At 40.0% G+C, this 24,168-nt stretch overlaps 2 protein-coding genes across 9 annotated transcripts; one reads left to right on the forward strand and one right to left on the reverse strand.

Annotated features, from left to right (window-relative positions):
• Positions 1–5,464: 5,464 nt before the first annotated feature.
• Positions 5,465–12,327, reverse strand: dazap2 (DAZ associated protein 2). Its single transcript, XM_037103181.1, has 4 exons — positions 12,194–12,327; positions 10,772–10,890; positions 10,422–10,670; positions 5,465–9,659 (listed from the first exon to the last, which is right to left on the reverse strand). The coding sequence occupies exons 1-4, from the start codon at positions 12,204–12,206 to the stop codon at positions 9,531–9,533; spliced, it is 510 nt and encodes a 169-aa protein (XP_036959076.1). The 5' UTR covers positions 12,207–12,327; the 3' UTR covers positions 5,465–9,530.
• Positions 12,318–24,110, forward strand: pou6f1 (POU class 6 homeobox 1). Of its 8 annotated transcripts, XM_037103177.1 has the most exons (13): positions 14,114–14,632; positions 15,335–15,428; positions 15,996–16,040; positions 16,889–17,078; positions 17,212–17,348; positions 17,934–18,159; positions 18,609–18,868; positions 18,961–19,089; positions 19,776–19,872; positions 19,936–20,090; positions 21,013–21,148; positions 21,232–21,400; positions 22,419–24,110. In XM_037103177.1, the coding sequence occupies exons 2-13, from the start codon at positions 15,375–15,377 to the stop codon at positions 22,762–22,764; spliced, it is 1,944 nt and encodes a 647-aa protein (XP_036959072.1). In that variant the 5' UTR covers positions 14,114–14,632; positions 15,335–15,374; the 3' UTR covers positions 22,765–24,110. The 8 variants fall into 8 exon arrangements, with proteins under 8 accessions (XP_036959070.1, XP_036959073.1, XP_036959069.1 ...); XM_037103175.1 differs by lacking the exon at positions 14,114–14,632 and adding an exon at positions 12,318–12,444 and having other exon boundaries at positions 19,776–20,090; XM_037103178.1 differs by lacking the exon at positions 14,114–14,632 and adding an exon at positions 12,391–12,444 and having other exon boundaries at positions 15,961–16,040; positions 19,776–20,090.
• The last annotated feature ends 58 nt before the right edge of the window (positions 24,111–24,168 follow it).

Consider the following 24,168-nt stretch of genomic DNA (forward strand, 5'->3'; position numbering starts at 1 on the left):
CATCTTTTCAAATAAAAAATTGGGATCTCTGGGCTTCCTGAGACTTGGGTTACCCCCGACGAGCTGTGTGGAGCCATTTTATGTCTTGTTTTCAGTTGATTTGTTATGTTTTAAAACAAGTCTCCAGGAAAATGCTGCAACACCATTTTGCTGTGAAGCTCCAGATATTTTTTACGGTACATTCAGACCGACGAGGAACTTTTAAGTGTTTATGAAACAATCTTGTGATTCCTCTGATGATTATAAATTACCTGTAACAGCAAACGAGACCATGAAAAGTGAAAAGACTGCCATCTTTCGAAGGCGAGTCCTCCACAGAGTCCTTCGAAGGCTGCGTCAACCGTTGTTAAATGGGACGGTGTTACACTTACGTCACGATTTCTGCTGCTCAGACCCACGAAAGTGACGATCTAGGCCACACGATGTCGCCATTTTCTTTCTTTCTTCTTTTTTGGGTGCACAAAGAATCTTGGGATATGGGAGGCCGCGGAGGATCGTAGTGGTGCATCCTCCAAAAACAGGGTTTGTGGGGACAAATGGGACAGCCTTTCGCGTGGCGTTGTGATTTAATTGGCCTTTGAATGCTACCGTCGAAGAATACAGACCCAGAATTGGGATACAGCCTATTGCTGTGTCTCAGTTCAGGGGCTGCACCCTTCGGAGTCTGCATTTGAAGAAAGTAAGAATGAGAGAAAGTGGCGACATCGCAGGGTGTAGACTGCCACTTTTCTGGGCCTGGGTGGCAGAAATCCTGACATAGCGGTAAAAGCAGGAACATCTGGTGACGCAACCAGGAAATGCTCCCATTTAACAACAGTTGACGCCATGTTGCCTTCAAAGGCCACAAAAGTCGGGTCCTTCGAAGGATGCAGACCCTGAATTGAGACACAGCATATATTTCATTAATGCCCGTGCTCGGGTCCAATCTGACATCACACAGATGCACAACCTTGACACTGGATCTATGGTAAGTGGCGAGCCGTCCCAAAAAAAAATACACCTGCCGCTTCAAGGGTGAGTTTGTTTATCCAGGCATTGTTTGGCATAAGAATAACTTCTGATTAACCTTAAATGAAAAACAACAACAACAAAAAAAAGAATATGATAAATATCAAAAAATGTCCTCAATCACAAATCCTGCACAGCAACACTTGAGGTAAAGGAGAACTGCTCTTGCTCCAGGGGTTTCTTCTTCTTCTTCTTCTTCTTCTTCTTCTTCTTCTTCTTCTTCTTCTTCTTCTTCTTCTTCTTCTTCGTCTTCTTTTTTTTTTTGGCGTGGAGTGACACCTCCTGCGCTAACAGACGGTCTCTGACAGGCAGATGGGGGGAGGAAGGGGAGAGGCGGAAAGCGAGAGCCGGACTCACGAGTGCTGAAGGCGGGGAGAGAGAGAGAGAAGTATCCGTGACTGGCTGAGTTTCACTGGCAGGCAGCAGGTCAGACACGTTAACCGCCTCGACAGCAGCTGATATCACATTTAAATCTCTTTAACGGCAGCAGCGCGAGCTCGCTCTCTCTCTCCACCACACACACACACACACACACACACACACACACACACACACACGGTGAAGTTAGCTCCGGAGGGAAAAGTTGGTTAGCTCGGCTCGTCTCGGCTCGGTTCTGTGACACAGTTCTGCCCGCTCCGCCCAGGTAAGCTCACACACAGCAGCTGTGATAACAACGTCTGATTGTTCAGAGTCGGGAGAATATCAGATAATATGGAAATTTTAGCCCACACACAGTTTTTATTTTATTTTTTAAATTCACTCTCAGTGATGCTAACTGTTAGCTAACTTGTTTGAGGGAGTTTTTTTTTTTTTTTTTTTTTTTTTGGATTTGCTAACCGGTTGAGTCAGAAGACAAAGAGGCGGTTAATGAAGTCTGAAACAATGGAGGGGAAGGTGCTGAACGCTTCGGTAAATCATGTCATGACCGCAGAACAGAACATTGGGTCAGAACCGTGATGACGGAAATGTCACCGACATGTGCGGCTGTTTATCGGTTTGTGTGTTTTGTGTTTGTTCAGGTTTGTCAGCAGGAAGTTCACCAGCAGGAACCATGACTGGTAAGTTTGGTATTTTTTATTCTTGTAGGTATGTTTTTTTTTTTGTTTTTTTAAAAAAAATATGTACAGTAAGTTATGAAGCAAGAGTGTTTTGATTTAGTGCTGCTTTTATACTCCAGACCAGACTTTCCACTCATTTAATCTGGATTAAGATGTTAATTAATCTGTACCCACAGTGTTTAGTCATAAATGGCAAACAGTTGATGGCTTAAAAGTCAGAATTTTCTGCTTTTCTTTCATTTCATTATAGTAAACTGAATTTATTTGGGTCACCTTTTGCTCCAGACAATGAAAGTAATCTTGAGTGGCACCCCTGAAGTACATTTGAAAGTTTTAGTTGGCATAAACAGTGTAAAGTAGTTCAAACTAGTCCACCCTGACAGGAAACAGCAATAAACTGTGTCAGTATCAATAATCACTCTGTTTCCTAATGAGTATTTTTACTTTTTAGTACATTTTCCTGATCAGGGCTGTGACCAAAGGTTATTTTTATTACTGATTTAACAATGCAGATGGTCTTCTCAAGTAATATACACGTGTGCTGGAGTGCTGTACCTTTTTTTTGTGCTTTATATTTCCACTTGACTACATTAGAGCTCCAACAACAAGATTTTCATTAAAGTCGTTTTCAAGCATGATACAAATCTTTGCTGGTTCCAGATTCTCACATAAGAGAAGAATATTCTGCCTTTTTTGTCTTCCATTACAGTAGACTGAACTTTTGTGGGTTTTGGTCTGTCATCTTGTGCATTTTTCTTTGTTCTGACTTGTCTTAAGGGCCAAAATAACACGCAAATGAACTGATAAAGAACGTAGTCTAAAATTGCAGCCCTCATGTGTGCATTGTTTTCTGAATTTAGGCTGTAAAACATAAGGAAACTGTGAAAAATCTACCCTAGAGCCCTAATGAGACATCATCAACTTGTTTTGTTTGAACAAAGATAATATTACGAAAGTATTACATTTGCAGGAATATGTGACAAGAAACCCTGAACATTTTCACATTTTAAGGCTTTAACCAAGGATTGTGTGGCATTTTACCTAGAACATGTATTCATTGTTGCAGATACTTTTCTACGTCTTCTTTTGTTATATTTTAAATGCAAGATTTTATCTTCAACTGGAACGTTTTTATTGTTCGGTATTACTTTTTTTTTTTTTTTTTTCAGCACAAGATCTCAGTATTTCTCTGGCCACCGGTGTGTTCTCTGATTAAGTAATTACAGCACAGAGGATTTAAAATGAAATAATGGTATAAATAATAAGGTTTGTTTCAGTTCCGGCCCTCAATAATCAGATTACTGTGTCCCAACACTTAATATTCCCTCCTCAGCCTGCAGCTATGCAGTTACACAAGTCTCTTCTGGCGGACGCACTGTGTGCTGAAGATAGAGCCCCTGTGACATTTTTAACATACTTTTTTATCTTCCAGAATCAGACATGGTGCCTCCGACAACACTCTCCTCCTATACAAACACCATTGTGACAGAGGGTGAGTACACTTGTTCTTTTTAAACCTCTGTTATGATTGTTTAACTCGGCTTCCAAATCTGAAGTCCAGCCAAAAAAAAAAAAAAGAAGTATCCTGATACTGTAACCTTTAATAGTTTGTGCTGTTTCATGAACACATGGTCATGCTTGTGTTTTTGTGTTCAGCTTCAGATTCAGGACTTTTAACATCACATCCCACACGAGCAGACACCACCATGATTCAGGGTAACTCCTACACTTTCTGTTTTTTTTTTTAAATATTTTTTTCAATGTTGCTGGCACACAAACCGGTCTCTGCTTGGACTCACACAGCTGTGAAACACGGCACAGTTCACTTCCTCTCAGATCCTGTACATTCGAACAATCTCATGACCTTTCTCTTCCTCGTCTGTTACCTGACACCAGCAGTTTAAAACTACTTGTTTTGTTTTTCTTCCCCTCAGTGGTAACAACAGCAGCCCCCGCAAGCATAGACTCAACCATTATTACAGGTAACTCTCGCAGCTTATCCTGAAAGCCTTAATACCTCAAAGAGGCATTTTTAAAAAGAGATGTTTTTGCCTCATTTTTTTCCCCAGTGGTTATTGTTCTCATCCTGCTGACGGTAGCTGCTTTGGGCTTCCTGCTTTACCGGTATCTGTGCCATAACAAAGGAGACTACAGGACGACAGGAGAGCTGGCTCCAGGAGAGGACCCCGACGAGGAGTACAGCAACAAGGCTACGAGCGAAAAGAAGGAATACTTCATATGAACCTGGTGAAGACTTGGAGAAAAAAAAAAGGGGTCCGTGGAAGATTGAGAGGAAGTTGGACTGTTTTTTTTTTTTTCCTATATCTGTGTTTTGAGGGAAGTCTGCTACTCACTGGGGCCTGAGAGGGAATAAAAAAACAAAACCTTTTTGTTATGAAGATTTTGTTATGAAAAATGCAGTGGAGCACAAGCAATGCCAAAGATAAGATTGTTATAGTAGGAGTGAATATTGATGGATGAGAAGCAGGTGACAGGACAACAGGTGTGTTGAGATTAGCGGCGCTAGGTGTGAAAACAGGTGGTGGGATTTTTAAAATGCCACAGCTCTGTGATCACCGAAAACTCAGTGACAATCAAAATGTTAAAAATTTGCCTGTTTGCTACATTATTTATCAGCCATGTTTTCGTTATTCGCTTTTAGTATTTCTCATGTTATTACATTCAGATATTCTGTATTTTTCCCCCGAAACAAATCTTATAAAAGACGTGTTCTGGGGCTGTTACCTTTTTATATTGGTTTGCTTTTAAAAACAATGGCCTTTCGATGCAATATTTGTATAAGCTAGTTCAAATAATATCATCCTTTTTTTAAAAAAAAACAGAACAGCTGGATATTATTTGTTGTATTGGATTTTTGTTATACCTGGTTTTGTGTGCCATACATGGCTGTTGAAGGACTTCCCTGTTTGAAAATGGAAGACAATAAAACTTGTGTTTGGACACAAGTGTCATGATACGACCTGACTGCTTACGGCGATCTTTTAATGCATTCTGTGTCGTTGATCAGCGCACATAGATATCTAAATGTTTTAGAGCACATGTCTCACTGTGTTTGATAGACACACCTGGCTGTAATTTGTACAGTCATACAATAAATCCTGCTATTATTGAGCTGAAGTTCAGTTTTTGTCGACGCTACGTTTGAGAGATGATTAGCTTATAAAATACTACAGTTAGTCGATACAAGAGAACAAACCACAGCTTGATAATAATGATCATGGCTCGGACTCACAGCTTGTCTGACACCATCAGCAAAAACTGAATTTGAGCCTCGTTAAGGTGTGATTTATCATGGGCTGCTGGATCAAAATGCGTTTGATGCAATAAACTGGCAGCTCGGTGTAATGCTAGGTGATTCTGACAGAAATAAACATCCATTTTTGACTCAATACCTTTTATATCAAAGTGACAATAGTTTAGCTGGGACTATTGGTTCTTTCATACAGTACATATACTGAGGTGAGAATGACTTCTGACAAAAAAATCTTTCAGGATTTTGGTATGAAGGCTAAGCAAGTAGAAGCATCCACCAGGTTTATCAAACTATCCATTACCTGTGATGAATCTGGCAAGGAAAATACCACATTTAGTTATAACCACAACATCATAATAACCCACACAACCCCAGATGTTATCTCAGATCGCAGTCTTGAAATAAATACCTCCCCTTGTTCGGAAACATTGTACAGTAGAGTCCAAAAGAGACCGCCAGTCGAGATACTTCTGTTTTGCCTTTGTTTTGAATGCGATGCTAATTTTTCATCACTTTCATTACAAACGACAGTAACAGCTCAACAGTTGTGAAAAATGCACATGAATTTCCCTAATATCTCCTCCTTTTGCTCTAATGACGGCATGCACCTGAGCTGGCACGGATTCTACAAGTTCTTGTAATACCTGCAGGTCCAAACAGAATCTACTGATCTTTCAGTGGTGATCCAGAATGAAAATCTGCAGAATTAAGTGGTCTCTTTCTTTACTTTTTTTTTTTTTTGAGGAAAGAAATAAGCAAACATAACACATTAATACAACCTAAAATGATCTTAAGAAGGCTGAAATAAATGTTTTGTTCCTCAGCCAGAAATCCAGTTTTTGATGCATCGTCACACGGCACCACAAACATCTCATCTTAACCCGAACTAAAGATGACACACGACCGAACCAGACATGGGTGGGAATGTGTTAATGTTCTGGGTCTGACGAGCAGAATACTACCTATTTCGATTCTGTGGAAAATCTTCTGAGTTGTTGTAGGAATCCCACGGCTGCAGAGTCCCTGCAGTCCTGACTCATGTTTATCGCAGCATGATTGGACCGTGTTCCACTCAACAGTTACGGGGGCACTCCAAGATTGAGAAAGCCGAGCGTCCTCTGACGTCGCAAGAAGCTCGCTGGAATACGGTCAAATCATGCTGCGATAACATGAGTCATCAGGTTCCACACAAACTTGTGGAGTCTGTGCCAGTTCAAGTGCATGTTTTCATTTCAGCAAAAGGGGGACATGCCAAATACTAAGATGCTCCTAAATTCATCTACATTTTAACAACATGTAACATTTGACTTAACTTGTTAAGTTGATTTGATTATTTTTTTAAGGAAAGAAAACATTATTACATTTGAAACAAATGCAGAACAGAAGTATTTAAACTAGCGGACTCAAGACTTTTGGACCCGACTGTATATACGAATAAAATTAAAACAAACATGCAGCATTTCAAATTTCCAAAATAACCTTTATTCTAAACTTACATTTTAAATTTTAAGTTTAGTATAAAAAAGTTAAGTGCACCTAAGTTCTTTTTTTTTTTTCAAAGTATTCCATCTTTGACACTCATCTCCTTTAGTAATCTTAAAAGATAGAACGTGTACCAAAGTCTACCACATCACTTTAGTACATACATCTATTTTTTACAAAATATTGTAAAGAGAATCCCTGAACTATAAATGTCCATTATCCTTCAACAAAGGGTGATCCATTTGCTGGCTGTGGTTGGCATAGCATCTACTGGTCAGCTGTAATTTACAGTACTTCATATTGCTGGGACAAAGCCACCGTCATGCTGCTTTACACACAATCAGAGCAGAAGATGGATAAAAATAAAAGTAAAACGAAACATTTGTTTGAATCATAATTTAAAAGCTTTGATAGCTGTGGCCTCTTCCCCAGCAAAGCTGTATGAAATGGCAGCATGAGTGAGAGTAAATGAATACTGAGCCATTTTTTTAAAAACACGAGTGACGCGTCAGTCACGCCTGGTGTAAGTAGGTTTGTGTATGAGCTGATGAGAGAAGGTTCGTCTCATGGAATGAAGCACATTTCCAGACAGCTGCTCTTTTCGGACTAAAATGCGGCTGAAATCGCTCGATGTTGGTTGACAGAAACAGCTTTTGTTTTTTCTGGCGGCCACAGCTGTTAAAACTTGATATGGTGTGTCGGATACCCAGTGACACATTGACGCTACCAGACACCAAAAATGAAGAATATCTACACATATATGTCCGTGGTATCTATACTGACTTACCTAGTTTTAGATTTAGTTTATTTAAGTTTGAAACACAACATATAAGGTAAATATTTTAAAGAAGTTTTAAACCAGCACAAAAACGATGTTTTAAATGAACCGTGATGAGGACAGTGATATAGCCTCACTGAAAACGTTTGCGTACACTTCCAGGCTACTGAACAACACGACACATCTTGTTACTTTCAAACTTGATGAATTTTACTATCTTAAAATGTTCAAAAATCTCACAGCTTTCTTTTAAAAAGTCATGAAAACAGAATAAAAATTAAAAAAAATAACAGAGAGAGAGAGAGAGAGAGAGAGAGAGAAAGAGAGAGAGAGAGTAGCCCCTTATCTGCAACCACTCAGATTTGCTTAGCAGTGCATCTCAGATAAAAAGTATTTAATCAAATTTTTACATAGCAAAGGTGCAAAAGTATGCAACGACTTAAAGATGCAATTAACCCACATAAAGTGACATTAATACATTAACTAACATGTGATACTGAAGGTTTAGGTACCAACAATCTCATAACTGCATGATATGTTTGCTTTTAAATTGTGACAATTTAAATTTCAGGGTCACAACCAAACATAAGTGCATCGTCGACCAAATCTTTGGTACAACCAGCTCATTGGTTATACTAACAAATTTATTAGCCTAACTACTCATGTAGATCACTTACATGTGGAGAAGTAATGAAAGAAAAAAAAAAAAGTAAACACTTATATATTCAATAAAGTCTCCTCAACCTTTAAAAATGTTGCCTAAAAACTAATGCTATCACAAAGGTGACGTTTTCCCTACGGTGAATAAATACTTTACCAGATGGTACTCGTGTGGAAAGACAAAGAGAAACAATGGAGAGTAGTTCTTGAAATCTGCACAGTAAAACATTTAGTGTATAAACTCTGGGTATCCGACTGTGAAACAGAAACAGGAGACAAAAAAAAGCTAAAATGTTACACCAACCACCCCTTCCCATTCAACTTACTATTTGGATTTACTTTAAATTTCTTTCCTTTAAGTTTACTGAAGTTAATTTGCTTTAAATAAGGGCTATCCCCAGTGCTCTTTGGCACTTGACTATGTTCATCTACAAGTTGCCCAACAAGGTACAGTAAACCACTTTAGATATTGCATGAAATCTTTTCTTGAATTATTTGCTTTCATTTTTAATTTATTTAATTTACAAGTGATTTTAAAGACAACAAATCTGTCAGATTGACAGTTCACTGTGCGACACATTTGATGTGGTATTTTGGATACTGTGCAAGTACAAGACAATTCTAGCTAAAAAGCATCCAAGATGCTTAATCTTTTATTTTTTTTTGTATAGTCAAGATGTTATTTCTCATGATCATCATACTGGTATTTACATGGAAATGTTACACATCTATTAATTCAACTACACTAAAAGTTTTCAAAAAAGACAAATGGTGATTTTTTTTTTTTTAACGCTCTCACTGCAACTTTGTAAATGCATTTCACTTTTACCATAAAGCAGCTAAACTATATGATGCAGGTCTGATATTTCAACATTTCATTTACGTAGCTTTACAGGTATACAAGTACATCTTATTTGTGATCCATTCAATTAAAGGAGACGAGGTCTCATGAGCAAATACAGATGCCTGAACGAGGTCCGATCTGGAATGACCAAAGAAGTTTGACCCAATGGAGAATTATGGAATGAATTCTACAACATTAAAAATTTGCATTTGTCCGTTTGTCCTCATTAATTTGATCTCTAGGTCAGAAGTGGAGTACTGTACCTTTAATGAGGGCTCTAAAATATTACATTCCGTTAGGTGATATCAGTATTGTGGCATGGCCAAGCAGCCTGAAGAGGGAGGCATATGGGATGGGGGAAGAACTGGGGCTTCGTTTGGGACGGGGACACGATTTAGGCATGGAGGAGGACTTGAGGACTTGCTGTTACCAGATGGTATAACCTCCACTGGATCCACCCAGGAAGAAGTTATTCTTGCGCTGTGTCATTAAGACATTGGCACCCTGCATGGCAGCCAGCTGAGCTGCGTTGGGGGGATGTCCAGGAGGTGGGGGCTAGAGGAGGCAAATACAAACAGATTCATTTTAAAATTTGATGTATTCTGTCCTTACGATGACAAGAAGAATTCATACTTCAAACACATAGAGGTCAACATATGACCAGAGTATTACTGTTGCCAACTCCAGCTGCTGTTAGCTAGTTAGCTCAGTGTATAGACTGGTTCCCTATAGGCACTGCTTACTGTACTATCTGGTCTACCACTGGGCTGGATTTTTTTCTGGAAAAGCGAACGTTGATTTTTACTTCATATAGGAAACGTGTCTGTCATTGCACAACTAATCCAAAACAGGGAATGATACCGTTTCTTCCTGGGGGCTATCGTTAGGTAATGGTGGAAGAACTGGAATAACTGTGAAAACTCTACACTGGAAAAGGCAAAGAGGGAGGGTGATAGAAACGCAGTGGTGTTGTGTCAAAGTCTATTCCCCCGTTGATATGCTTTTCCTTACCACTAAATCAGTAACTAAAAAAAAAACGTGCCTATGTGTTATACTTAGCAGGTGTTTTACTCTGACTTTTCATAGCAGTGAAATATGGACTTCTAGGTCAAATTGAGATTCTTATGTTTGTTTTTTTTGCTTTGGACAGTAGCCAGGCTGCCAGTGGTAGCCATGTTGCATCTAACTGCCAACAGTAATATCACAGGCAAATGCTAGGAGGCATTAAAGATAAATAAAAAAGTTGTCCATTCTGCTTTAAAGGAAAATTCTTATATATTGCACATTTATAAGTCACTGAACTCGGTGGATACTCACTGGGATGGAAACACTGCTGCCTGCTGTGAAGCGAGCACCAGCATCAAAGCCGCCATCCACCATCACTGTTGAACCAGGGGGGTAAACAGCTCCCATGGGGTAGTAAGCCATGGGGACATTCTGACCCATCGCCCCAACAGACATATGTGGCTGCATGGGCATGAACACCTGAGCACCAGGGTAGGGAGAGGACATCTGTGGCAACTGACCAGGCACCTGAGGTGGAAGCACATATCTGGGCTGGTATATCTGCAGACACAGAGAAGAAAAGCCAAGTTTAAGAACTGTTATCATCTGTTTGCTGCGGGTATTAATTGAGTTATCGTATGACAAATACATTTAATAGTTACCTCAGAATATGCAGGTGGTGTGTCTGTGTAAGGAGGTGCCTGAGGAGACATTTGCATAGCAGGAGGGTATACAGGTGCAGTGCTCTGCTGAGGGTACACAGCCTGCTGTGGATATGAACCTGCAAAACAACATTTTTTCTTTAAGCAAATCCTTAAATCTTCACAGTGACTGATAGAGATCCAAGATAAAGTGAGTGATGATGTTTTTGTGAAACAATGTTGTAAATTCACATTTTTTTAGAACCAACACAATATCTGGTAGGTGGCAAGACAAATATGTTTTATATACTGTAAGGATAAAGCAAAGAATACCACATTGACAGCATTAAATTGTTTTAATATCAGATATGGACACATATTAAAACCATAAGTTAAACTTATTTTATGCTCTGTCAATGTTCTTTAATAATGCCAATAAATCCTATAAGAATCTGTGAAGTTGGTTAATTATTATTTTTTTAGGGCCAGGGTTTAAAAACTGACTTATCAGTTAAAAAAAAAATGTTTTTAATAAAACATCAACACATAAAACAAAATTCATCTATATAGAGCTGGAAATACTAGTTGATGATTAGATTAGTTAATCACCACAAAAATATATTGATTGAAGGATGAATCTTTCGACTAATTACTAAAGCAAGAAGAAGAAAAAAAAACTTGGTTCCAGTTTTGTCCATTTCTTCCTGGTTTTCTTTGTATTCTCGTCGGAAGAAACAATCTTTAAAAGGCATCGCTTACCTGCGATGATCAATATGTGCTTTTACCTGACATTCATTCGCTAACTAAGCAATTAGTTGAGGGGGGGAAATAAAATCGGTTGATTGACCGGTAAATTAGAAATAACCGTTATTTGCAGCCCTACGGCTCAAGTGCATGGATGTGTGGCTAACAACAAAAGATCTGAGTGTGTTCAAAAACGGTGCATGTAGCTTCGTATAAAAACTGAAAAAAGATACATAATGTACAAAATACACTTACTGCACCGTTTAATCTTAAGTAACGGTAAAGAAACGACCGCACGATTCTTGAAACAGATTTCAGATTCTCATGGATGTAACCAAAACAGAAACAACATGTCAGCTTCGCCTTTAAATCTGCCTATGTTGAGTGAAGCTAGCTAACTGAATATGTGACCTGGCCACAAAAAAAAAAAAAAAACAAAAAAACCGGGTTATGTAAGGTGACAGTAGATTTAACTGCTCATTATTTACGGCTACAGTATTTTATAATTAATCTAGATGTCAAAACCTCGACGTGTTCGCCACACTGTCATCAAAAAAGCGTCCGTTTATTGCCACATACGTAGCTAAACGTGAAGTCCGCTTCAAATAGCCATAACGGCAGGTCTTCATCTTTAGTTATAACGTCAGCGTCGCAGAGCGAACAGCTGACTTATTACCTAAAAAATGTCTGGATAAATACCTTTGTTGTTCATTGTTCTGGGCTGATCCGGAGACTGAGGAATATCAGATTTAACGGAGCTCTGCGTGTCTTGTCACGGCCTTATAACTGGTTACGGCTTCACAATCATTCACTTCCTTGTTTTTCAGCTTCTTGTTGTTGTGGAAGTGGTGACGTCAGCCGTTCTCTATCTGTGGTAACGACGCACGGGGCTTTGCGTGCGCGCGCCCCCTACAGTTGAGAAGCGGAGGGAAGCTCAAGAGTGAATGAAGGTGAACTGTTGACTCCTGTAAAACACTAAATAATCTGATTTAACCTCATGAGACAGGCATATGTTCACACGTACTGACGGTTAAATACACAGGGGACAAGACAAAGGTGTGTTCATGTCGAGAATATACGCTGAAAATCGACAAAAAGATAGCTAGATAGTTGACTTTGCTAACCTTAGCTAGCTAGCTAGCTAGCTAACAAGATCAACAGTCACAGTTGATAGATAGATAGATAGATAGATAGATAGATAGATAGATAGATAGATAGATAGATAGATAGACATTGGAAGGGTAGACAAGAATATAATAATGAAAAAAGCCTCAAATAGCTTAATTAGAAACTGAAGGGCGGCTACAAATTAGCCCATACTACTTTATAAAAGATAGTGCCTGTTAATATACCTATCAATAGTGAATCCAGGTCTAATTTATAGTCCTAGTTTTGTCTTATTAATATGATTTAGCAACACAAGAATTTTAATAGTTTCTTTTTTCCCTACTGTATGTGTTGCTCGCCCCAGTTGGCCTCCATCACAGCAGACATTTTGACTTGTCATGGTAGAAAAACAGGTGTAACAGTGAGCCTGCGGGCACATTACCTGTATCGTCTTGACTTTATGGTTTTATAATATACTTTTTTCATGACATGTCAGATTAAGAAAGGCACATACGTAAATTGTGAAAATAATGGCTGCACTGCCTTCAGGTGCCTCAGTTTCCTAGGCTCTGGGCATTGTTATTATTAGAAACACCTGTGCTTTTTCTTGTGCAAGTCAAAATATCTGTTGTGAAAAGGCCAGTTTAAAGTAATTAACACGTTGTTTGACACAGGTCATATGTTCATGTTCATGAAATGAGTAATTACAGGTACTAGGTTCACCCAGATGCTGTTGGATGGAATTGATTCTTTCATTATGTCAGGATTCAGACCGACATATAATGAATAGGTCCCCAACTTGTTCAGTGTAGGCATATTTACAGTGTTCATATAATAAGTGTCTGTACATTTTTTCTTCTTTTATACATTTGTAATTAAAACAGCTGCATTTGTTGTTGAAGTTCAGAATCAGAATCAGTATTCCTTTATTGACCCACAGCAGCCAAAGGACAGTCGCATTTTAAAAAACAATAACAAAATTAGATAAAAATAAACACTATAATTAAAAGGTAATACATAGAACAAATCACCTGTATACATATGAACATGATATTGTACAAAGTTAATATTAACATTAATTATAACCAGTTTGGCAGTGAATTGTTATTTACAAATAATAATATATATATATATATATTTATATATATATATATATATATATATATATATATATATATATATATATATATATATATATATATATATTTATAAAAACTGGCCATACTAAAAATACCTCTCCTTCATACACTTAGGTTGTATCAGTGTGTTGCTGTTCTTGGTTGAACAAAACACACATAAAGACGGCAGGCGACACTTTACTTCACAGTCACACTAGGCAGAGGGGAGTCCAGACTAAAGGAAAACCTTGAATGTGGCTGTTTTTATTCAGCTTTTCAGTGATTTATAACAAAACGTATCAGGCCCTTTAAAAAACCAAACCATTTCCTTTCCAAAAATACAAGAGCACTTGTTTTTATTTATAAGTTTAGATTAATTTATGAACGCAAACAGCTCGTTTGTCGTTTAAAAGTACTAGTAATGGGCAGAGAGCAGTATGAGATGAGTGTTTTTGTCTGTTATTCTGTGTCTGTGCCTCGTTGTGCCCAGCTCTTACTGGAGGCACGTCCCCTTTAAGAGAACCATGGCACCTCTCAAGTCGAGGCAGACATTTTTCAATGCAAGATTTTTCCTTGCATAAATTATGTTCATGACGTAGTGCAAAAGGCCAATTTTGTGGCAATTTTTGTCCGACTTTCCTGCTCAGATAGGATTTTGTGAGACACGTGAAGGATTCCCGATGATCTGAACTGTTGCCGAAAGGGCATCGTCATTAAATATTAAGAGAGAAGGAGATCCTAACATTGCACAGCCCTCCTTATCAATGCAAATACCTCTTTTGTGTGCAGTCACAGCGCCTGTCTGGGAAGCTGAGATGAATTTTTAATTATGTGTGACTGAAACAAACTGTGACAAGGACCTTTTTTCTATATAAGAGCGGGGGGATTACAGGAAATAAGCTGCATTTACGCGGTAAGTTGAATATAATAACCGGAGTCTTGTTGTAGCCTGCTGTTCGCGCATAGCAGCGAAATGGCGAGAGGAAATGAGTTTTGGTTAATATGCAATGTTCGTAATTAGCATAATTTATATATTTATGATAAAGAGAGGGAAATACATAATATTCGGTCTCTAGGCACGGGTCGAGGTGATTCCTGTCGCCCGTGCTTGGTGGTTAGTGCTTGTCTCCAAAAGTGGCCGACGCGGTGAGAGTTTTATTGGGCAGGATGTGGGGGTGGGGAGCCCATCAACACCCCGCTGAAGTTTTGACAGATCCTCATTTCTAGCGGGGCATTGCAGTAGCAAATGCACCGTCGTGGATCTTTTTTTTTTTTTGTTGATCGGTGGGGATTTTGCTGCCACTTCGTGTCCCCTCCGATCAGCGTGTTTCGGCACGTTTGTCTGCAGCTTTTAGTGCAACACACTGTGGCCTGTTTATAGTAGGCCCCTCCAAAATAGTCTGGTCCTGCAATGACAGAAATAGCCACGAATAAAAAAACAAAAACAAACTAGTCCTCTGCATGGTGGGTCTGTTTTTTTAACCAGCATCTGCCCCTAAACTGGCCACCAACATGGAAGCTGTTATGTATTTTTGTCCCTGAAGTACCAGAAGGAGTGAGACATCAAAAAGACAAATCTTCCAGAGTTTGTTGACTCAAATGTTTGTTTACCCAGAATGCCAGGAGGACAGTGACCTGTGGTGGTGCAGTGAGCCATGAACTCCCAGGATCTCCCTGCCAAAGATGCCCCACTTACTGTCAATGAGCAGGTAACGCCTCACCTGTCTGTTACAGCACAGCGGAGGACCATGTCTTCCAGCTGTGACCCCACCGAGCTTAACCAAAACCCTGACAATTCATGTTGCCTTCAAGTGCTCCGCTCCTGTTTTGCTCCATCCATACCACGTCATAATGATAACGATTAACTTCCACTTGCAAGTTTATTGAGCTCAGGACCCACTTTTGTGTTTTATCACCTGATAATACCTGCTGCTCTGTCCTTGTGATGGTTTCTAAACTGCCATGCTTTAATAATTGATTGCGTTTTTTTTCTCTCTCTAGTAGCGTTTTGTGTAGACATAGTCAGCAAACAAAAGCAATGCTGTTCATGGGTGTACGCAGGGAGGCTTGACGAAAGCATTGCTTGAGCTGCTTGTTGGCTGATGCTCTCATCGTTGTGTTTTTGTTGTACTCATGCTCTTTTCATTTTTGTCTCTTTTTTATTCTTTTTTTTTTTCTTTTTTGGTGTTTGTTTTGGGTCATTGTGTCCTAACATGTGCTCGGCTTCTCTGTTCTCCTTAGCCATTCACTGTCTGACTGCAGAAGTCTTTTTTCAGCCATTTAAATCCTGCACTTTGACATTCCCTGCCAAAGACAACCAGGTATGCATCCTCCTCCTCCTCTATCTTCCTGCCTTGTCTCTCTGCACCTTGTCCTCCAGCCCAGGTTGTCTCGCTCTGTGTCTCCTCTAGGCCTTTCATTTATGCATACCATGAATTATGGGTTAAGTTGTGGTCAAAATCCCTGCATGTAGTTCAAGGGGAACTTGATAAATAGTAAATGTAGCTGTTGGATATTTTTGTTACCCCTCAGGTGGTAGATCAAGTGAGACTCATCATGTTTTATTTTTTCAACCCTTTTTCACCTGGTATTGAAATGGAACCTGTATCAGAAATCATAATCCAGATGACAAACAACACAGATGGCAACAAATCAGCCCCAGACTCTCTTAAAAACCGTGCAGAATGCCGTCTATGACAAGTTCTAAATCATCCTTTCTTAGTACTCACATGTAGGTTTTTCTCTGACTAGACACATCATACGCCTTGTTAACAGCAGATCAGCTGCACACATGAGTTATTATCAACTCAACCTCACGCCGATGGAAAGTTGGTTGAAATGTTGTGCACCACAAAACATTTCTGGAGCCTCACAACAAAACAACTTTGCAGCGCTCTCCTGAACAACTGACATAGTATTTTAGGAGAATGCCACAACACTGTTTTGCTGCGCAGCTCCAGAAATGTTTTATGGACTACAAAACTTCACCTGTATTTTCCATCAGCACTGGTGTGAGGAGATAATGACTGAATTTTCATTTTTGGGTGAACTTATCCTTTGATATAAGTGTAATTGGGCTCTTAGGTGTTTCATTAACAAATACGACAATTATAACTAATTTATCTATTAGAAAATGTAATCTCATCTTTTACTCCTTACTACTGTGCAGGTCATTGTGATGTCTGGTCATGAGACTATTCGTGTGCTAGAGGTAGAGGTCGATGCGTCTCTGCCATCATCGGTACCCGATGGGAAGACAGACGGTAGAGCTGATGAGGGAGCCGCTCAGCCTGCAGAGCAACCTGAGGATGGCAGTGCACAGGATGGCCTCGCTGTGCCCCAGAGCACAGGGGGAGTAGGTAAATCATAATGATGGATTGCAGATGACTTATTATTCATACATATATGACAGAGTTGCACAGAAATGTTCATCGCAGCTGTGAAAACCACTTCAAATGTCAGTGAGACTGAACCCTGGCTGTGCTCCCGCAGTGCTGGGCGAGCAGCAGTTGGTGTCCGTAGAGGCTCCGGCCCCTGCTGTCCAAACCTTGACTCCTGCTGTTCCCGTCAGCGTTTCTCTGTCACAGCACCAGGCCGCCATGCCCATCACTGTACAAGGCTGTCCACAGGTATGATTGTGAATTTACACAGTGAGTACACTCAGGTGTCTCGTGATTATTTCTTGATCAGAAACCAGGGAAGGAAATTAACAAGAGCTGTGGGTGCACTGGTGCAGGAAATGTCTGTGAAATTTAAAATGAGACAGAAACAAAAGATCCTTCGATTTACGAGGACCCCCGTTGCATGTTACCCTGTTCACATATTATTTCTTGCCCAATATTCATGTGAACTGATATCGCTGTTTTCACCCACAGACTACTGTAGGTGATTTACTCGAGCCACTGCCTGAGGCAAACATCTCCAGTGCATTGTAAATGTGAAAAATAGAACAAATGTGGTCCAGAACACCTTCATGCAGAACCCGAGGCTGGAGCTTTCCAGGAAATGGATAAAATTCAGACCATAACATTGTAACAACAAAAAGTAAAACAACTAAATAATAGCGTGAACAAAGGAAAACAGCTCAGGAAAAATGGCCCCGTACAAACACCAGAATGTCAGTACAAATGTAATAAATGAGGTAAAAACATAGTCTGGAAAAGCATCACCGGTCACAAAATAATGTTGAAGTTTTCATTTTCATGCTATATTAGGTGCTGACCCAGGAAAGTCTGGCCACTCTGATGACGGGTATGATGGCCCAGACAGGATCCCTGGGGCAGCCCCTGCTCATCCCCCTCAGTATGGCCGGCTCCATCGGTGGCCAGGGCGGTCTGGCTGTTCTCACCCTGCCCACCACCAATGTAGCTACACTCCCTGCGTTCGCAGCAGCTAATGCGGCCGGAAACCTCCTCAAACTGCCCTTTGCTGGCCTCCAAGGTACAACACAAACACAATCTAACAGCTCTATTTTGGCTAGATCACAGTTGCTGACTTCAAAATTGTGATCTTCTAAAATGGACAATAACTGGATTTTTCTAGAGTGTGGCTTTTTTTTTTAAGTTTGTGCAGACTTTCACAGGAAGAATCCTAATGACCCCTCACCATCTCGATGTTCATGCTAGTGATTTTAAGTGAAATGTCTCAACTGCTTTTCGATTGTAATGAAATTTGGTCTAGACATTCACGTTCTCATGAGGATGAACTGTATTAACTTTAGTGATCTGGTAACTTTACTTTTGTGACAAGTGTTAGCATGCAAGTGTGCTAAACAAGCATGTTCACATTGTGATTTGGAGCTGCTTAGTGTACTGACAGAAGCATTTAGCTCCAAGCACGATGCGTGGTAGTAAAGCAAAATGTCTTCAGTCTTGCATTATTTTCCTCAGCTGCTACAGTCCTGAACTCGGTCCAGCCCCAGCTGCACACAAATGCACAGACGATGTTCCAGCCTCAAGCAGCTTCCATACAGCCAGTGCAGGCCGCTGTGCAGCAGGTGACGTCTCAGCCAACACAGGTGACCAGCGCACAGGCCACCGCTGCTCAGATGGCGGCAGCCCAGGTGACCTCGGCCACCACAACCGTGTCTCCGTCCAACATATCTGTAGCAGCACTCCAGACAGCAGGACTCTCAATCAATCCTGCCATTGTAAGAATGCTGCTCCAAGAATGCCATCAGCTCATAGATTCTGTACTGTTTATATCTCCTGCGGTTTTAACACGTTTTGAATTTCTCTGCAGATCAATGCTGCTTCACTGGGCGCTCAGCCTCAGTTTCTCAGTTCCCTCACCTCCACTCCTATCATCACCAGTGCAATGTCCAACATGGCTGGTATCACCAGCCAAATCATCACAAATGCCCAGGGACAGGTGAGTCCAATAAACTGCAGCGACTTTAATCTCCGTCTTGTGTGCCAACCCCCACACTCTACTTTATACTTCCAGCAAAAGCGAAGATGGGTTTAAGAAGATAAACATGTCCTCTCTGTCTTTGTAGCAGTGGATCATAAGCCAAGAGAGACATAACAGACCTCATTACAAAACAGGAGAGGTGTTAAAACAAGTAATGTACAGATATTAGTGTCCTTATACACTCATTTGTACAATTTACATATAGTGCCACTTCTTGCAGGTGTTCGTGTTGATGCATAGCAAGTGGTAATCACATTCTCTCCAAGGACTATCAGAATGTTTTTGTGTTGTGTTTCTGTTTTGGGAATAAAAGCCGGAGCCTCCAGAGAACATCAATCAACAGTGTTAATTCAAGTCAGTGAAGCATAAGACCATTTCCCTGAAAACTGACTTGTCCTCTCAAACAGTTCCAGTACACAATTTCACCATTATTGCTGCTCATTGGAGTTAATAGTGTGGTGTTTAATCTTGACAGACATGATTTTTAGTAAACTGCTAATAGGACGTATTTATTTCTAAGAAGCAGAAACACTTCCATGCCAGGTTGTTGATGTTGGAAAGCGAAAAAACTATGACTGAGGTTACATTCAGTTACTTTTATGTATGTGTGTGTTTATTGTCTTCAACTCCAATAATATCTACAGGTCATAGGAACCCTCCCGCTGTTGGTGAACCCAGCATCTCTGGCTGGAGGGGCTGCGACATCCACCCTCCCTCTCCAGGGTCTACAGGGACTCCAGGGTCTGCAGGGTCTCCAGGGGCTCCAGGGGCTCCAGGGGCTCCAGGGACTCCAGGGGCTCCAGGGTCTCCAGGTCCAGACTGTCACCCCACAGCTGCTTCTCAACACCCAGGGCCAGATCATCGCCACTGTGGGGAACGGTCCTACAGCGGTTGCAACCTCTGCTGCAGTTCTGACCAAAGCCAGTGCTCCTCCGACACTCAGCAAACCTAACACGCAGGTAGACAACAGAGACCTGTCTGAATATCGTCTGTCTGCATTTACACTTTATCTTACACACTTTTACACGTTAGAGCAGACCGAACATTACGGTTTGATCTTTGATTAGACTTGGTTAATAGAAAGGGAGAGTCCCCTCTCTTCCCTTATCGGACCTTTGTTTCAGAAAAAGTGTATTGTCGCGAACGGTGAGAGACATTAATTGTGCCATTAACGCTTATTTTTGTACGTTGGCTTGCACAATATACGTCACAAACACAGAAATGGTTTCTCGTGTTCACTTATCTTTATTTCAGGGTCATTTTCTTGAGGGAGTGCGTTTAGTAATGGATTCTGTATCCAACTTTTTTTTAATTTAAGCTAGTTGATGATATTTAGAAGACACTTTTTAGATGGTCTACTTCAATTACTCAGTCTTTGTTAATTATGCAGTTTATTAAATGTATACTAGGCTGCAAATTACATACAAAAAATGTAACTTTACCTGAGACATACTGCCAAACACTCTTTGGTGCTGATGGGGTCTCTGAAGTTTGTTTCGATGTCCTTTACAGCAATCAACAGGATAACTGGTGTAGACTCATACAAAAATGTATGAATTAAAATTGTGTTAACAGAGTTTTGGACTCTTCTAACTCCTCAAATCTTTAAAGAATTTCATGAAACCATATCCTTCTGGGGATTTTCTGTTTTTGCCTCTCAGTACAACATACAGCCATAACATTGATATCCAGTTTCCAAAGCAGCAGACACTGCTGGAGCGTGCAGCGCATGCTCGGTGCTGCTGTTTTTCAGAACGTTATTGTTCATCAGTGTGGATGTTCACAAGTATTTCTGAAGGTATTTATGCATGATGCATTTCTTGAGACATTTGCGTCTCTGCAGTTCACATCTGAGAATACATTTGATCTGTTTTCTTTCAGGCTTTGGTAACAACTGCCACTCAGTCACCGGTTGTCATCGCCCCGCAGCCGTCTGTACTGAAGACTGCCACCACCCTCTCCTCCACCGTACCCATCACCTGTGGAGACATAGCCAAAGTGGGCCAGCTTGTCAGCAGTGCGTACACCTGCTTCATGTATCTAAACATAGATCCATTTTAAGTAGGTAGATATTTTTAACCAGATTCTTCTCAATTGTAGAACCCCAGCAGGTCGTCAGCGGTGAGGAAGGCATTAATCTGGAGGAAATTCGCGAGTTTGCCAAGAATTTCAAGATCCGCCGGCTCTCCTTGGGGCTTACTCAGACACAAGTAGGACAGGCTCTGACTGCGACCGAGGGTCCGGCCTACAGCCAGTCTGCTATTTGCAGGTAAGTGACTCCCCAGCTGATGCTACCCTGCATATGGAAGCTTCCTTCAGTAATGTATTATGAGGAACAAAATCTATTTATTAAGTATCAGTGATTGAACAACGACAGGGTGTATACAGTTTCAAATGTGTATGTGCTGACCTGATTTCCTTGCACACAAATTAAATTAAATCTCACAAATTCATACAATTCTAAAACATGAATGTAGTGAAGGCAGTCATGCTAACATCTACTCATCTACTGTCATTATCCGAGAGCAGTCATGTCACTTTGATTCATTCACTCCACTAAGCATATTAGGACTGCGATGAAAAGTCTTTTTTAAATTTTTTTATTTGAAGCTTCTATCCAGATTTTCGATTAACGCTTTGAACTTCTGTCGTCGTAGTTTATGATGTCACCACCATGGAGTAAAATGTTCAAATTGAATTAAGTGATTCACTGGATTAATTTAGTTTCTCCTCTCCTGGTTAATACATCAGCTTTCTTGTATAAATGTAACTCAAACTATTAGACTGCTCTGTTAAAACGTGTGTGACTCCCTCAGTCAGTCTTTAAAGTGAGGTGATAATGTTTTTATTTTAAAAGGCTAAACACACACAAATATGGATTGAATCAGAATATACGTCTTTGACTGTCAGTCAGTTTTGACTTTTGGACTTTACACTGCTCCGGAGTTATTGGAAATGTTTGGATCACATGAGTTGGAAACAGTTAACTGGTTACAGGCTGTAGTTTCATATTTACCAAAAGTATCTTATTGTCTGTCTCTTAAAGTAGAGCAGGCGTAGTTCCCAAAATGTAAAAGTATTCCTTTACACAAATGCGATGGAGTTGTCCTTATATGGAGGTAAGTAAGCACATGAAGTAAAATAAAGAGAAAAGTACCCAAAACATCTCAGTCACTTTTTAATTTCCGTTGGGTCTATGTGAATTCATAGGATTGATTCTGAGATAGAGTTCATACAGAGTATATTGTCATTAAATGGCTCAGACTGGACTTTCTTTTGTACCGCAGGTTTGAAAAACTGGATATCACCCCGAAGAGTGCTCAGAAGCTGAAGCCGGTGTTGGAGAAGTGGCTGGCTGAGGCCGAGCACTGGAACCAGAAAGGCCAGCAGAATCTGATGGAGTTTGTTGGCGGCGAACCATCCAAAAAACGCAAGCGGCGCACTAGTTTCACGCCGCAGGCAATAGAAGTTCTCAACTCCTACTTTGAGAAGAATGCATTGCCAACAGGCCAAGAGATTACAGAAATTGCACGAGAGCTAAACTATGACCGGGAGGTTGTGCGAGTTTGGTTCTGCAACCGGCGACAGACGTTGAAAAACACGAGCAAGATCAATGTCTTCCAGGTTCAATAGCCACCTCGTTTTGGGAGGTTTCGCCACAAGTTGAACATTTCAAACAGCAGCACAGATTCAGATTGTGTTGTAAATACAAGCTAAACTCCAGCACGGTTGAGAGAATATGAACTTTTTGAGAAAAGAGCGGAAATGAAATTTGTGAGTGTTTATGAAAGAGTTTAAAAAAATGAGTTATTGTATTTTGAGACTGTATAAGTGTACAGTACGTATGTGTGCTGGGTACTAAGTGAAAACTGCATGGTCCTTTTATCATACATAGCGATAATAATACAGTGATGATAACATGTAATATTTAAAAACATTTGAACTTTTATACAAGTAATTTTATAGGATACCCCTCTAAATATAGTAAGTGGCAGTGCATTGAGTCACATTGATTTTTGTCACATATTTGTCACTTGCGACTGACGTTAACGCTGATATTTCATAACATGCTTTTTCCACCACAGATGTTTTTAACATTCTAGCTGCTCATTTGTTTTGTATTCGCGTAGTATTTGTACTATATGAGCAGCTCTGTAAACATATAGAAGATTCTGACTGAAAAAGATAATCTATAACCTTATTTTCATCAGAATTAGTTGTCTAGGGAACGCCAAAAATTACTTTGCTATGGACTTGTAGTTGCAACAATGTTTGGGACAATCATCGTGTCATGTTTCTTATTGATAATCACAAAGATGGGCTTAAAATCTGATGTCATTTCCTCTTGTGTGGCGTTGATGCTCACGCTGTTGTGTGTCCATAAAGAGGGTCATTTCTGATGTTCCATGGACAAACGGTTCTTATCAAAATAAAGTTGTAGCTATGGCCTTTGCCGATGACGCCACAACTATACTGCATTTGTGGGTGATTCATGTGTGAATTCACCACAGTTTTGTCAATCTGTTTTTTTTTTTTATACTTTCAGTTTAATGTGCTTATAATACTCTGAGAGTATTTTGTGTTTCCTCCTTATTCACTGTTGTGACTGTTCCCTTCATGGCTTGACAATGCTTCTGCTGCAGTTTCCAAGTTAGATAAAGTGTATTTGCAAAAAATAGGATCTTAATTGGACTATTATTAAGTCGACTTAAAATAATCTCATGTTGCCTAGGAACGTTAACGCCTTGCGATACTTTTACTCAGCCAAATATCAAATTGATTTCCTTAATTTAAAAAAAAAAAAAAGACTTACTGTTCAGCCAAGAAAGAAGGAGTGTGGTTCAGTGTGTTACAGCTTTCTACCTGAATGGGTTATAAGAGTGTTTGCATGTGCAGTAAGATTTTCTTAGCTGTAGGAACAATACAATGGTGGTTTTCTTTATCTTTGCCAATTCTTTAAGAATACTTTGCACTTTAGAGTTACAAATGGTTAATGCCCGGTGCAAGGTTTCAGTGATGAATGTGAGGGAATTTAAT

The sequence above is a fragment of the Acanthopagrus latus genome, chromosome 7, assembly GCF_904848185.1.
Source record: "Acanthopagrus latus isolate v.2019 chromosome 7, fAcaLat1.1, whole genome shotgun sequence".
Lineage (NCBI taxonomy): Eukaryota > Metazoa > Chordata > Actinopteri > Spariformes > Sparidae > Acanthopagrus > Acanthopagrus latus.